Source organism: Miscanthus floridulus, chromosome 1 (assembly GCF_019320115.1).
Source record: "Miscanthus floridulus cultivar M001 chromosome 1, ASM1932011v1, whole genome shotgun sequence".
Classification (NCBI taxonomy): domain Eukaryota; kingdom Viridiplantae; phylum Streptophyta; class Magnoliopsida; order Poales; family Poaceae; genus Miscanthus; species Miscanthus floridulus.
This window is the reverse complement of record NC_089580.1, coordinates 32,572,455-32,589,408: the sequence shown is the minus strand read 5'-3', so window position 1 is coordinate 32,589,408 and position 16,954 is coordinate 32,572,455. Positions and strand designations below refer to the sequence as shown.

Genomic DNA, 16,954 nt, shown 5'->3' with positions numbered 1-16,954 from the left:
CGTATATGAATCCGTCCAGTTCAGCTCGCATTCATGAACTTTCAACAGCAATATTCTCCCCTCTGTAACATCATTAATCTGTGATCCCGTGCAGTCTCTCTTCTCTTTACGAATCCAAGATTCTCCGGTTTGTGATGTCAATGCAAGCGTGTGGTACTTGATGCTGTGGCGGCCAAGCGTGCGACTTCAGAGTTCAAACCCCGCGACGGCGAGTCGGCGACGAGAGCGACAGCGACGGCGACGGCGACGCGTGCATGCCTTCTTCAGCTCAGTTGGCCGTTGAGCGAGCTCTCGCAGCCTCGTAGGGCCATCTCCTGCTGTCACCTGACCTAGGCACCACCTGCTCAACAACGCCCTGGCGGAATTCTAATTTTCTTGATGATTGAATAAGGATGTACCCAGTGCAGAGAGCTTTCGCTCTGTGCAAGGTCTGGGAAAGCGTGTTAGTAGCAAGCCTTACCGTGTTAGTGGAAGCCTTACTCTCTCGTCTGTACAATGCGAGGAGATCGCGACTTGAACCCGGGATTTTTCGGTCACAGACGGTAAGACTCTACCACTTGCACCAGACCCGTCCTTCAAAAAAGGTGGTTCTTGATGATTGAGTAAAAAAAAACTCTGCTTGATCCAACTGACCAACTGGAACGAGTACAGGATGAATGATGATGATGCAGGGAGGGGAGAAGCATCAGGGGAAGGCATCGCTGGCGGAGGTTGTGCTATCTGCAACTGCTAGGCTTAGGCTGCTCGATCAACTACTAGGGCATACGGAGTACTATACAATTGCATTGACCCACACAATTCGACTCAAATTCCATCAATCAAAGTCCAAACAAAACTAGTTTATGTGCTTCTTTTTTTTCTGGCCGTACGTTGACCTTCCAGACTGAGTGAATGACCACACATGTTCTTCAACCCAACCTACCTTCTCTGACGTTGCAACGGAAAGTTCAGAAGTCAGAACCCACAGAGCAAGGATCCATTATTCTGTTCTGGACAGCAACCAAGATTCGGTTCCAGAGTAGCAATCGGCTGCGGCGGCGTCCTCCTCGAAAAAACAACAGCTTAATCGATTGGCATTTGACAAGATGAGGTAAGGTTTGGTAGACGTGAAGAGGGTCTACTGCTATTTCGTTAGATCTCAAGCTTCTGACGTCCCCTTGTCTGAACTGTGAAGCAAGAACTTTTGCCATCTTTACCTGCCGCTTCCATGGCTGCAGTTTTCGTGTAATTTTTGGTATAGGCCTCTTGTATGTATGATAGCTGTTAGGAATTTAGGCATTTTCATTATTAGTTTAATCCAGAAATATAACAGCAACAGGTTTGTGACAGCATATATATGCATGTGTATATTTCTTATGAACGCTACGGCATGCATATATGACATACTGATTGATACAGTAAGAATACAAAATACAGTAATCACAGAGATTAGACTGTATTCAGCGGAGGGTCTCATACCGAGGGCATCGGAAGCTCTATTCACACTAGTCGACATAGTGCGTTGCTCGAAGTCGCGGACCACAGTCGATGCAAAAAGATGTTCGCAGTGCAGTCCCACGAACGGATCACCAGGAAGAAGACGCCTTGACGTTCCAAGGAGATGACGGATCCAAGAGCGATCTCCAGGAAGAAGATGGATGAGCAGTCGCGGATCGCTCCCCAAAAACCTAATCGCCGCTTACCCCGTGCAGGATTCTCAGGCGGACGAGGGTTCCGGAGGCACCTGCTCTCCCGCTCTTCCGTGCGCGCAGAGGTACAGGACGGGGAAATCAGAAAGCTGCTGATCTGTGGTTCTCTCGGGAGTGGTTACAGAAGATGGGGTCTGGACTGACGAAAAACGGGGTATATGGCTGCTGACGGAAAAGAGAAGACGAAGGCAGTGGAGAATCCTAGGAGACGGAAAGCGGAAGCGGAAGGGACGGTAATTGACGCAGTCAGTTTGCCTCCACCATCAAGGAGCGAAACTCCCGTGATAATATGGATTTAAGTGGCAAAAGACTGGCCACGCCTGCCCGCTCGCTCGCCGCCCACCTGCCATGGCCCGACCGGCGGCGGCAGCGGCGCGCGCGCGCGCGTGGCACGCCTTTATCTTTTTCTTAGCCACTCAATTTAGATGAATAATTTCCAACCATATAAGTTGAGATAGCGTTCAGTCAAAATCCCGTATGGTATTAAACCATACAACACTTAATGTTACGCACCATAGAGTTCTATTTAATTATTAAATATTATATGGGTCAAGCACATATTATATCCAACAATCTCCACCAAACTCTAGGGTTTGTAACAAAGTAGTCTTAGAACCACATTTTTTTTATATACCAGTGTTTCGATGAAGACTGTTAAGTTGAACATCCATCTAGAACAATAGGTTCACTCAGTCACAACTGAACAATGGACTAAGCCTTGAATTGATAGTTTTGTGCGAGGTGAATGTCACTAAAGTCCTTAGCTGATACTGGGTAGCAAAAGACATCCCCTCTATTTGAAGCATATAAGTCATACTTCGGTGCCTTTCATGAGTATTTAGAGATCACCCAAATCTCATAGACTGTGACCAGCAGTCTGACTCATATAGGTATGTTCCTCAAAAAATATTCTGTAGGACAACATCTTTGCTTTGACAAGCCACTTGGAACACATTAAGGCAAAAGTTAGCCTGCCTTACAGAAAGGAAAGATATGCATCAGAAATGAGTCTTACTAAGGATCTTTCCTCACAATTTACTACTAGCTTATTTCACCGTCCTACTTCACGGGATCTCCGATCACATAGAACAGGTTAAATTTCAAGTGGGTCTCAAACCCATCTCTCTCGATGCACTTTCTATCACGTTGCATGACAGACCCTTAGTGAACTGATCTGTCAGATTGTTAGACGTGTGAACATAGTCCAACGTTATTACTCCAGAGTTTCTTAATTTTCTGACAGATTTTAGTCGTCTCTTAACATGCCTTGTGGACTTCATGTTATCCTTGGAACTGTTAACCTTTGTAATCACAGTCTAGTTATCGCAGCTCATAGAAATAGTCGGTATGGGTTTTTCAACAACCGATAAATTCATAAGGAGATCACGAAGCCACTCAGCCTCAGATCCAGCAGTGTCTAATATTGTGAGTTCTGCTTCCATTGTAGACTTCGTTAAGATAGTCTGCTTGCAAGACTTTCAGGAAACAGCACCACCTCCAAGCGAAAACACATATCCACTTGTGGCATAAAGCTCATCATCATCAGAAATTCAGTTGGCATCACAATAGCCTTCCAGCACTTTCGGATGTCCGGTATAATAAATACCATAGCTCATGGTTTCTTTTAGATAGCGCATCACTCTCTCAAGAGCACGCCAGTGATCATCTCCCGGGTTTAACATAAACAGGCTCAGCTTGCACACAGCAAATGAGATGTCAGGCCTTGTTGTACTAGCAAGATACATGAGCGAACCAATGATCTGGGAATATCTCAACTGATCCCTTGCTATTCTTCGATTTTTACTCAATAGCACACTAGGGTCATAAGGTGTAGGAGCAGGTGCACAGTCACTGAACCCAAAGCGACGCAGCACCTTTTCCACATAATGGGTTTGTAACAGAGTTACCCCACCATCACCTTCTCTTAGAAGCTTGATATTAAGAATAACATCAGCCTTTCCTAAATCTTTCATCTCAAAACTTTTAGATAGAAATTCCTTCACCTCCTCGATCACTTTGAGGCTAGATCCAAAGATCAGTATGTCATCAACATATAAGCACAAAATGACTCCTTCACCCCCTACCATACCGATAGTACACACATTTGTCAGCTTCATTCATAACAAAGCCAGCAGATATTAAAGTTCTGTCGAACATCTCATGCCATTGCTTAGGAGCTTGTTTTAGGCCATATAATGACTTTAATAATTTACACACCTTGCCTTATTGACCATTTGCTACAAATCCATTAGGCTGATCCATATAGATCTCCTCCTCTAACTCTCCATTTAGGAAAGCTATCTTAACGTCCATTTGATGAACGATAAGACCATAAGAGGCTGTCAGGGAAAGCAAAACTCGAATTGTGGTCAATCGAGCAACTGGTGAATAAGTATCAAAGAAATCCTCACATTCCTTTTGAGTATAACCCTTGGCCACAAGTCTTGCCTTGTACCTCTCAATAGTACCATCAGGTCTAAGCTTTTTCTTGAATACCCATTTACAACCTATAGGCTTGCACCCATAGGGACGATCAACTATTTCCCAAGTTCCATTAGACATAACAGAATTCATCTCACTCCGTACTACTTTCTTCCATAAGTCAGCATCAGAAGAGGAATATGCCTCTTCAATGATCATTGGTGTGTCATCCATAAGGTACACAATATAGTCATCACCAAAAGACTTTGCAGTCATCTGTCTCTTGCTTTTCCTGGTGACTATAGTGTCATCCTCCTCAGGATTTTACACATAGGGTTCATCAATTTGTTCTATCAGAGTAAAATTTTCATGCTCATGAGAAATTATAAATTCATAATCAGTTGTGCTAGGTGTATTTTTTATGGGAAACTCATTCTAAAAAAATGTAGCGCTCTAGATTCCATGATTGTATTAACAGCCATCTCAGGAACACTAGAGTTTATAATTAGAAATCTATAACCCACGCTGTGAATAGCATAACCAAGAAAGACACCATCAACAGTCTTTGGTCCAAGCTTTCGTTTTTTATTTATTGGCACATTCACTTTTGCCAAACAACCCCAAGTTCGCAGGTAAGAGAGATTTAATCTCTTCTTCTCCCATTCCTCGAATGGTGTGATTTCTTTGTTCTTTATGGGTACTCTATTCAGGACATGACATGCTGTCAAAATAGCCTCACCCCACCATTCCTTAGATAGTCCCGCAGTCTCCAATATGGCATTAACCAAATTAGTTAGAGTGTGGTTCTTTCTCTCTGCAATTCTATTGGACTGTGATGAGTATGGTGGCGTCCTCTCATGAATAATTCCATGCACCGCGCAAAACTCAGAAAATTCATTTAAGAAATATTCTCCCCCGCGGTCGGATCACAAACGTTTGATTTTCTTCTCAAGTTGATTTTCTACCTCAGCTTTATAGACCTTAAAATAATGCAATGCTTCATCTTTTATTTTTAATAAATACACGTAGCAAAATCTAGTGCAATCATCTATAAATGTCATGAAGTATCGTCTGCCGCCTTTAGTCAATTCGCCATTCATTTCGCATAAATCAGAATGAACGAGTTCTAATGATGTCAAGTTCCTTGCCTCAGCAGCCTTGTGAGGCTTGCACGGTTGCTTTGATTGCACACACACACCTAGCACTTAGAATCTTTGACTGAGTTAAATTTTGGAATTAAATTCAGATTTGCAAGCCGCGTGAGACAGCCAAAATTAATATGACAAAGTCATGAATGCCATATATTCGACTCATCCGAAACATTAATATCGTTTACCACTTTATTACACACATCATCAAGCAAAGATATGTGGAACAAGCCTCCGCAATCATAACCTTTTTCAACAAATATTTCATGTCTCGACACAACATATTTATTGGACTCAAGCACAATTTTAAAGCCATCGCGACACATCTGAGAAGCGCTGACAAGATTCTTCTTGATGGAGGGGACATGCTGCACATTCCTTAATAGCACCGTCTTTCCCGAAGTAAACTTCAGAACGACCGTATCAGCACCAAGAACACGCGCATGCGAACCGTTTCCCATCAGCAAGGCTCCACTCCTGCCGGCCTGATAGGAAATAAACAAAGAAACATCAGCACACATATGAATATTAGCACCACTGTCCATCCACCACTCAGGTGAAAGACAAACTGAAAGAACAAAGGGTAAAGAATTATCATACCCAGATGTTCCTCCTCCAGTCTCGCTAATAACCACATTTGTTGATTTCTTTTCTTGCTTGTATTTGTGGTCTGGGCACGCACTTGCCCAATGCTCATCACTCCCGCAAACAAAGCATCCTCCATATTTCTTGTTGTTTTTCTTCTTAAACTGTGCGGTCTGCTTAGGCTTTGCATTGTTGTTCTCTTGCATGTTTTTCTTCTTTTTATTACGAGATGCAAATGGGTTTTTCTTCTGCACTATATTGGCAGCGGAAGACTCAACTCCTTTTCCACGGTTGTCTTTTACTCTCGCCCTCTCCTCAACATCAACAGATCCAATAAGCTCAGCCACGCTAAACTCTTGTCTGTTGTGTTTTAGAGAAGTAGCAAAATCTCTTCAAGAAGGTGGCAACTTAGCGATTATACCGCCGGTCACAAACTTGTCGGGCAACAAACATGGGAAATGTTCTAGTTCCTTTGCCAGCGCCTGTATCTCATGAGCCTGTTCGACCACAGAACGATTTCCAACCATTTTGTAGTCATACAGCTGCTCCATAAGGTACAGCTCACTGTCAGCATCAGAAACCTCAAAGTTTGCCTCAAGAGCATCCCATAACTCTTTGCCTGATATGCAAGATATGTAATTTTTCTCATACTTGGGATGAAGTGCACTAATCACGGCGCCTCGAAACAGGTTATCGGCAGCCAAGAACTTTCGCTCCTTCTCAGGAGTAAACTGTTCAGGCTTTCTCTGTGCGGCGTGATAGCAGTTCATCGCAGTCAACCACAACACCATCTTGGCAGACCATATCATGAAATTCTTGCCATCAAAATTATTTGGCTTCAAAGCAGCAGCAAAACCACCAACAGAAAATTACCTATAATTAGGTTTTTGGATTGTTAGGAATTTAGGCATTTTTATTATCAGTTTAATCCAGAAATATAACAGCAGCAGGTTTGTGACAGCATATATGTGCATGTGTATATTTCTTATGAATACTACAACATGCATATATGACATACTGATTGATACAGTAAGAATACAAAATACAATAATCACAGAGATTAGACTGTACCCAGCGGAGGGTCCCATGACAAGGGCATCGGAGGCTCCATTCGCACTAGTCAACATAGTGCGTTGCTCGAAGTCGCGGACCACAGTCGATGCAAGAAGATGTTCGTAGTGCAGTCCTACAAACGGATCACCAGGAAGAAGACGTCTTGACGTTCCAAGGAGAGGACGGATCCAAGAGCGATCTCTAGGAAGAAGATGAACGAACAGTTGCGGATCGCTCCCCAAAAACCTAATCGCCGCTCACCCCGTGCAGGATTCTCAGGCGGACCAGGGTTCCGGAGGCAACTGCTCTCTCGCTCTTCCGTGCGCGCAGAGGTACGGGACGGGGAAATCAGAAGGCTGCTGATCTGTGGTTCTCTCAGGAGTGGTTACGAAAGATGGGGTCTGGACTGACGGAAGACGGGATATATGGCTGCTGACGGGGAAGAGAAGACGAAGGCAGCGGAGAATCCTAGGAGACGGGAAGCGGAAGCGGAAGGGACGGTAACTGACGCTCCACCATCAAGGAGCGAAACTCCCGTGATAATGTGGATTTAAGTGGCAAAAGACTGGCCACGCTCGCCCGCCATGCCACGCCCACGGCCCGGCCGCCGGCGGCGGCGGCGCGCGCGCGCGTGGCACGTCTTTATCCTTTTCTCAGCCACTCAATTTAGATAAATAATTTCCAATCATATAAGCTGAGTCAGCGTTCAGTCAAAATCCCGTATGGTATTAAACCATACAACACTTAATGTTACGCACCATAGAGTTTTATTTAATTATTAAATATTATATGGGCCAAGCCCATATTATATCCAACAATAGCTAGCTGTCTGATAGGTTGATTTAGACCTTGGTTAGTTCCTTCCGAAAAGTTTACACCATATCCCATCGAATATTTGACACGAATGTTTAGAGTATTAAATATAGATTAAAAAATAACTAATTACACAGATTATGACTACTTTGTGAGACGAATCTTTTAAGCCTAAGTAGTTCATGATTTGACAATGTGTTGCTACAGTAACACATGTGCTAATGAGATTAATTAGGTTTAATAAATTCGTCTCGCGGTTTACTGACGGATTCTGTAATTTATTTTTTTATTAGTATCCAAACACCCCATACGACATCTCCATGTAACACCCGATGTGACACCCCAAAACTTTACGCTTTGGATTTAAACAATGCCTTATATTAGTGTGGGAACAATAATGGTTAACTTGAGGTTGTGGAGAAAGGGTCATTCCAGACGAGTACCATTAAACAACCCTGACATAATCCATGGAAAAGATTAGCTCTGACGTGAGGCGTGACAAGGACCGATCGACTTCTGAAGCTCAGAAGAAAAAAAGGACAAAACAAAATTCTTTCGGCGATAGATAGCAGTGAGAAAATGCAAGCATGCCACACAAAGAAAGTCCGGAACTCAGATGACTTGAGGTGCACTTCACATGTCACTCTTTGAGGATTGCATGCACTTGGACAAGTCGGATGACCTTGCCTTCCAAGGCAGTATGGTACCATAGATTATGCTTTCACAAAGTAATCATATATATATTGGACCAGTCCCTTTTTTCACGACTTGATCCATTCCACCTACGAGGACGACATTTAGTGACACACAAAAGAAGAGGCCCCGTATAATGTCACCGTAAAATATATTTTTTTCTCTGAGAAACACATTTGAACATATATACTCACCTATGCATATATATAGGGCTTGTTTGGACGAAAGATTAAGAAATATATCTGGGCCAGTCAGCTCGTTTAGCGGTTTAGGCCATCGATTTCCAACGTCTAGGCCTGAATCAACTTATCTAGACGAGCTTCGTGGGCTAGATCACGAACGAAACAAACCCATATACACTCAAGTTATCCTCATGAAAATTTGTGGGAAAGATCTTGAGATCTAGTCACTACAAATATCTCGTTGTTTGCCTATAGCACAAATAAATTTAGAAAAATACAAACATTTGTGTGAAGCCAATGACTTAAATTTGAGTGAACAAGTTCGTGGCAAGTACTTGGATCAAGCATTCACGTCTAAAAGGTTTCCAGGTCATGTTTTTCCTAGACTATACTTTACCTTTGCTCATGCATGCATCACTATATCCTCGTACCTGACATTAATTGTGGCACCTGACCATCAAGCACCATAGTCCTGTTCGCTTGTGCTTATTTGGTTGATAAGTCATGGCTAAAAGTACTGTTGACTGATTTTGTGTGAGAAAAAAATAATGTTCGTTGACTGAAAAAGTACAGCTTATGAGCCACACAAGCCCAAGCGAACAGGGTGTATTTGCATCGGGATGTACTCCCTTCGTCCACAAAACAATGCAATTACAAGATTCGTACCGATTAAACTAACTCAAGTTTAACCAAATCTATAGTAAATAGTATTGACATTTATGTCTTTAAGTAAATGTATTATAAAAATTTATTTCATAGTTAATCTAATTATACTTATTTTATATCATGAATATTAATATTTTTTATATAATTTTAGTCAAAGTTTAAATTGTTTGATTTCTCGAAATATGATAATTGCATTCGTCTGTACACAAAGAAAGTACCTTAGTGCAGTGGCGCCGCCACAAGGTATGCCAGGTATGCCGTCCCCGGCATACCCTGTCTGTCTGGCAAGCAACCGATATAATATACATATTATACGTGTATTCATATAAAAAGGAAAAAAAATCACCTGGACACGGATCACACCATCCATCACGGAAGCAGGAAGTCACGAGGCAATTTAGTGGATGGTTTCAACAATTTAAACCTCATCGTGTTACTTAATACATATATATATCGAATTACGTTGTCAATTTTATAGTTATTACCGAATTACTAATATGAATTTACCGAATTTGATATAAAAATTTTTAGACGGCATACCCTAAGCTAAAATCCTGTATTCGCGACTTTGTTGGTGAACCCCTGACCGTCAAGTACCGTGCTGTTGTATCTTGGCGCGATACGTACTATACGGGCCTGTTTGGCAGAGCTCTGGCTCCTCTGAAAATGGCTTCGGCTGTGTCTTCTCTAAAGGAGCAGCTCCTCTTGAGGAGTTGAAGCCGTTCTGGAAAACGTTTGGCAAAACGGCTCCTTCGCACTAGACGACGTGAACCAACAGCAAGGAGCCACGCGAAGCTCGTTTTTTAGGCTTCTTCTGCGCAGTCAAAAAATGGCTCCGGCTCTTGACCGGCTCCCCATACGGAGCCCTTTACAAAACAGACATTTGGCACAGCTCCTGCTGAAGCCGAAGCTGAAGCCCCTGCAGGAGCCAGAGCTGAAGCCTCTGCAAGAGCCCTGCCAAAGAGGATCTACCTAATGTTTGTAAACTCAATTAGCTTCGCACAATTCACAATTTAAAAAAAAAAATAAAAAAAGATAGAGCTTGCACACATGATTGCATTGACCACTATGTGAACTCACTACTGTAGTATGTAAACCCAAATTACATGCATGATTTGCACAATTCATAATTTCAAATCAATAATGAGCATGTTCGCTGGTTGGTTTCTGGACTGATAAGTCCTACTGATGCTGGTTTATTGTGAGAGAAAAACACTATTAACTGACTGATAAGCCTTGGCTGAAACCAACCAGCGAACAGGCTGAATAACCAAAGAAAGTCAACCTGCACACATGATCCCATTGTACTGATCACCTTTGACAAAATCAGCAAGTTGTGCAGCAACACAACCTATTGAGACAACCTGTTTATTTTTTCAAACAAAATACACGAGCAAAACCAGCAGGAAACAGACGTATAAAAAAGAGTCTATCTATCCAACAACTATATGTTTTATGCAGTTTCAACACATAAATTTTTTTTACAATAGAATTAAGATTCAACAGCCTCCATCCTCTTTCTACATCCAGCCTTCTTCTACCTCCAGACAATCACAAATCACAAGATCACATGTCACATGAAACAATTTTTTTCTACGCAAGGGCAAAAAAAAAAGGTTCCCAGTCGGCAGCAGAGGTAACTGCAAGCACCAGGGAGGAGCATCGTCCGTCAGATCTGAACGCGTGAGCGGCGTGGCCTCCATCACGTCGACGACCCGTTCCTTGGAATGCTATCCCGCAACGAGCACAAGGCGGAGAAGACAGTTAAAAAGAGAGAGATAAAAAAATCTATGTGTTTTTTTTTTCTAAAACATATCTGTATTGTATAGTATTTTTTGATAAAAAAAACAGCAAACCGACGCATTGACCTCGAGATCATTGCCCCCTTTCTTCTCCATCTATATACTACTCCCTCTCCTGCTCGCCTGCCCTTCTCCTGTTCCGCGCTAGCGCCGCGACATGCACAGCGTTGACGTCGCACTCGCAACCTCCCCTACTCCGGATCCGAGCAGCTCCTCCTCCCTTCAAACCCAAACAAAACCGCACCAAACGATCCAAAGCAGGGGCACGGATCGCTGTCTACACCAACACCAACGCCGACGCCTCACCTCGCCGAGTTTGAGCTAGTCGTGTCGTGCGTGGCCACTTGGCTCAGCTCGCCGCCTAGCTCGCCGGCCGGCCAAGAAACCGAGAGCGATCGAGGTAGCTAGTTAGCTCTGCACGCCGCGATGAGCTCCGGCGGGACGCCGCCCGTGGGACTGACACCGGCGGACGTCAGCTCCGGCGGCATGTTCAGCACCGACCGCATCGGCGGCTTCGGCTACGGCGTCGGCGTCTCCGTCGGCATCCTCCTGCTCATCACCACCATCACGCTCGCCTCCTACTTCTGCACCCGAGCGCCCGTCGACGAGGCGGCGGGGGAGGCTGCTCCGTCGTCCCGGCGCCACCGCGGCGGCCGGGGCGGAGCCGCCGCCGGCGAAGCGGCGCACGACGACGTCGAGCTCGGCATCGACGAGGCCACGCTCAAAGGGTACCCGGAGGTGGTGTACGGCGAGGCCAGGAAGGAGGCCAAGGCCGCCGCCAAGAAGGGCACCACGTGCACGTGCTGCTCCATCTGCCTCGACAACTACGGCGACGGCGAGGTGCTCCGGAAGCTGCCCGAGTGCGGCCACCTGTTCCACCGGGAGTGCGTCGACCCGTGGCTCCGCCACCACCCGACGTGCCCCGTCTGCCGGACGTCGCCGGTGCCGAGCCCCATGCCCACGCCACTCGCCGAGGTCACGCCGCTGGCAATGGCCAGGATGTCGTCGTGACAACAGGCACGGACCGGCTTCTTTTCTTCTTCTAAAAATTATTTGCTTTTCTTGCCCATACTGCTGTACCACTACCAGAAAATGTAATGTGGTGGAATTGCCAGATTGGAATGGACGAAAATGTTCAGGATACTAGTAGGATTAGAATAATCTTTTCTTGGGTGTAATTGTAAATTTGGGTTCAGAGTATTTTTCTTTTCTCCTTGATGAAAAAGCATAGCTTGAATTAGGATTCTGTACGGATGACAAATATTTGAGGAATCTTTCAAATTATATGGAACCGCGATTTCTGTTTCGCAGCCATCAGCAAGGAACTTGCTCCCAGGTCTCAACAAGATCGATGTGAATTCCTGGTGATAAAAAAATTGGGTGCAGTAATCTAAAACATTCCTGAGAAATGTTTATATCATTCTCTCAGAATATAATTTCTGGATGTAAAGGAGATTGATTTCATCCCTATACTCTGATCCATGACTTCAAACTGTTCTGTACAAAGATTTCACCGCTCCCAGTTGGTTCGGTGTTCTTCGTTAGAATTGATCTCATCCGTCTTGACCCAACGGTCGAGACGGACCCCTTGTCCGTGTCCTGATCGGGGACGTCCAGCCATCTAGTGGCTAGTGGGCCCCGTCGCACAGTGCCTATAAAGAGAAGGTGGGGCAAACGACTCTGGGTACGAGGTTCACCGCCACCATAGCCTCACTGTCCTAACCCTAATCCGATCTAGAGGGTGGCGCTGCCAGCGGTGGGAAGCGCCACTGCCTCCACCACCGCCGGTCTCCACAGCTACACCAAACATCGCTGTCCGTGCGTATATCTTCACCGACGAACCAGCGAAGGCAGGGAGCTCCTCCGACGGTCAGATGCTCCTACATCTCCCTCTCTCTCTCTGTCTCCTACTCCCGAAGCAAACTCTAGGTCTATGTGATTCAATTAGAAAAGAACTCACCCACTGGATCCACACCTAGATGATCCAAAGTTACTAACAATGGTATCAGAGACAGGTTTAGTATGTGGATCTGGATCGGGGAAAGAAAAACAAATCGAACCCTAACCCTAGATCGGGTACGGGAAAAGTGGGGATGAGATTGAAACACGGTTTCAACAAAGAACCCTAACCCTAGCAGTTCGCCACCCTAGGGTGTACATCTAGGGTTTTCCGAATCAAAAGCAAAGAAAAACAAATGGAAAGAAAGAGTGGAGTTCGAATTCGATTCGGACCCAACAGACCGGAACCCTAACCCTACGAAGAAGCGCGTGGGGAAGATGAACAGACTCTAACCCTAGCTGGGTGAAGACGGAAGGGGCTTGGCTTCAAGACCGCTTGATCCGAACCCTAAACCTGCGACCAGATCTCGGGGCAAAGAAAAGAAGAAAGAAAAGAAAGAGAAACGAACTTCGGCTCGGAGAAATGAAACCCTAACTTCGATCCCCACACTGCAAATCGGTTCAATCCGAACACAAAAGAGAAACAAAACTGATGGGGAAGAAAGGGAAGGAGTAGTCTACCTCACCGTGCGTCGGGGAGACCCTTTGCCGGCGTGGGAGAAGAAGACCGAACTAGGGGAGCTGTCCGCCCGGGCTCAGCCAAAGAAGCGCCGTGGCTAGGCCGCTCGACGGCGACGCGCTCACCCACTGGGGAGCGCGCACGCCGGTGAGGGGGACGACGACGGCGCCATGGCTGCCCTCTTTGCCGTTTCGCCCGCTCGAGTCACTCGGTGGCTGCTGCTGTGGTACTGATGAGAGAAGAGAGAACGGCGAAGAGAGAGATGGCCAGGGTGCAAATGGACCTAGGGTTTGGAGGGGCGCGGCCGGGGCGGGGGTTTTTAGCCTCTCGAAAATGGAGCTCGACCGTCGGATCCAGATTGACGGCCAGCGTTGCTCCGGGCTGAATAGAGCCTAGGCGGGCAAGAGGAATCCCGGCCCAGGCCCAGGTTGCGGCCTGGGCACGGGGGAGGCACCGCGAGCGCCATGCGCTGCTGCTGCTTGCAGGCCGCGCGCTGCTGTAGCAACTGGGCCGCGGGCACTGCTGCTGCTGGGCTCAGGGCTACACAGTGCTGGACCGGGCCAGAATGCACAGTGGTGATTAAGAATTGTTTTATTATTTTTTCAGAAGCAAATTTTGATGATTTCATTCAAAGAATGATTTAAAATCTCTGATAATTTTGCACCAACGTGTTAGAATTTTCAAAGACTAGAAAAGTATAGAAAAATGCTTCTGAAAAGTAGGAAAAGAAATTTTATCAAGTTTTCGCTGCAAAGTTAAAGGTTTATTGTCTTCTAATTTGAAGAGCAGTTATAGTTATTCAGTAAATGATGAAAAGTTTATCCTCCAGTTAAAATTGGAACCAGCTGGAAAAATTTTAATTGGAGGAATAGTCGGTAGATAGTTAAGATAAATTATAATATTGTTATTTTCTGACCAACGTTGATGATAACAATATTATGAGTTTAAGTTTAAAGCGAAATTATGGTATTGTTATTTTCTGACCAACGTTGATGATAACAATATTATAATTCTATGAGTTTTATGTTTAAAGTTTAAATCTCTGATGAATTTTACATCAAAGTGACCAATTTTTCACAGAAAAGATAAAGATCAAGGAATGCTCTTAAACTAGAGAAATGTATTTTCATGTTTCCGTTGCAATGAAGTTGATTGTCTTCTAATTAAATTCGAACCAACGGAAGAATTTAATTTTGAGGAGTAGTTCTATATTTTCAAGATTATTGAATTTCTATACGTTAATTCTATTTCTGCCCAACGGTGATGTGGAATTAATGTAGAAGAATGATGTTTTATTCTATTTCTGCCCAACGGTGATATAGAATAGAACATAAGATTTCAAAGTTTAATGAGCATTATTGTTGAATATTTTTTTAGACAAAAGACCTCCATGCTTTCATTCTTGAAGGCAGTAAGAGAAATGAGCTGGGTACTTATGACTCAGATGATGAAATGCCTAAGGGCAAGTTATGTATGAAAGAATGCCATTGTTTAAGAGACTGTGTTCTCTTTAAAGAATGGCTTCAAAAGAAAAGAATTCTAGGATATTGATCCAAGAAAAGAGATAGATCAATGAGAGTATTCATTGAGAAATATCTTTTATGTACTCTCTGTGAAGAAGAACTTATTTTCAGTTTCACTTATGAGAGTTGTAAAAGTCATATACATGGATTAAACATGTGTGTTAAAAGAATATTCGAATTTATTTCTAAATTTGATGACTGAACATGAGCCAATCCTGGCAATTATGTCCATTCAAGGGAATTATCTCGCATGGCGGGAAAAGGTTGTGATAGTACCCGCATGGCGGGAAAAGTTTGAGAAAATACCCGCATGGCGGGGTGAAGTTGGCATAGTACTTATCCCACATGGCGGGAGAAGGATATGATGGCTCATGTGCTCTAAGTGTATTCCGCACATGGAGAGAAGTTTGGGGTAGCTCTTATGCTATCCTAGAATTGACCGTACACTCTGATTATGTCATGGTCATTAAGTACTCAATGAGTTTAAGAACAAAAAAAAGTTGCATGTGAACCAAAAGATAAGAATGATATGCAAGTGTGACTTGCAGAAGTATTGATAATAATATACTATGTTGAGTTTTGAAGTGTAATGAGGAAAATGTACTCCCATACGAATTTTGTTTGCATGATGTAATCATGTGGATGAAGTAAGCAATCAAAGTTTCCTCATTCACAAGAGTTCTGAATGTTTTGAAATTGTGGTAGAAAAGTTCATACCACATTTCGAGGGGGAGAAATGTAAGATTAATTAAGAAAGACAATTAAGAAAGATACTTCCCCATACTTCAGATAATGCAATGCATACTATGCATTGGAGGTAAAAGTAATCTATAAAAGATGAATGTGATCGGTGAGGGAGTAAGACGATCATAATAATGATACCCCTAAAGTAAAGAAATAGCTAAATTCCTGGACTTTTTATAGTTCCGATAGGAAGATAGCATAGTCGGCTAGTATTCATATTGGACGAATTCAGAGTTATCAAGGCGGTGCTAAATGCGCCGTATAAGTTTTTTAGCAGATTAAACCCAAAATAAGAAATTTGAAGATACACCATCTTTACAGAAGATGGAGTAATCTGGGGGAGCATGGTATGTAGATACCTAAGGCTTGAATAGAAGTGGGATTACATATCCACTACAGTGTTTTTAGAGCAACAAATTGCTTTATACATGCTGATGTTGTATGACATATACAACACCAGATGTTAGCTCCTAAAGAAGATGAATAAGTAAACAAGGATCTTGTGATACAAGAGGTTATAGAACAATTGCCTTTTGGCAATGAAGAGTAACAATAGCCCCATATGAAAGAAGTGCCACGAGGCCTCAGAAGGTCTCAAAGAATAAGAAAATCACATATTTCTGATGACTAAGGAGTCAATGTTAAGAAAGAAATTCAAATGGAGAGTAATTCTGCCTCATTTGAAAAAGCCATGAGAGGCGTTCACTCGTCTAAATGGCAAGAAGCAAAGGAAGATGAAATGAAATCGATAAATACCAACGATGTTTGGGACTTAGAAGAAATTCCCAATGAAGCCAAAACAGTAGGCTGTAATGGGTCTGCAAGACAAATGTGACTCCAAAGAGAATATGGAAAGCTATAAAGCGCCACTTGTGGCGAAATGATTTACACAAAAAAAAAGGAATAGATTATAATGAGAATGCAACGATTCTTTAGAATCATAATGGCGTTAATGGCACACTACGATTTATAGAAAGATGTAAAGACACATTCCTCAACGGGGATTTGTATGGAAAAGTTTACATGGCATAACTCAAAAGGTTTTGTCGTGGAAGGAAAAGAACGTAAGGGATGTTGCCTGAAGAAATCTATTTATGGATTAAAGCAAGCTTCAAGAC

The 16,954-nt window shown here is 43.6% G+C and overlaps 1 protein-coding gene across 1 annotated transcript; it reads left to right on the top strand.

Annotated features, from left to right (window-relative positions):
• Positions 1-11,232: 11,232 nt before the first annotated feature.
• On the top strand, positions 11,233-12,293 carry LOC136477817 (putative RING-H2 finger protein ATL71). Its single transcript, XM_066476080.1, has one exon. It carries the CDS (start codon positions 11,478-11,480, stop codon positions 12,060-12,062), a length of 585 nt encoding a protein of 194 aa, XP_066332177.1. The 5' UTR covers positions 11,233-11,477; the 3' UTR covers positions 12,063-12,293.
• The last annotated feature ends 4,661 nt before the right edge of the window (positions 12,294-16,954 follow it).

Bases quoted from the DNA above. Each gene is read 5' to 3' on its own strand.
- LOC136477817 (XM_066476080.1), top strand. From the start codon at position 11,478: ATGAGCTCCGGCGGGACGCCGCCCGTGGGACTGACACCGGCGGACGTC.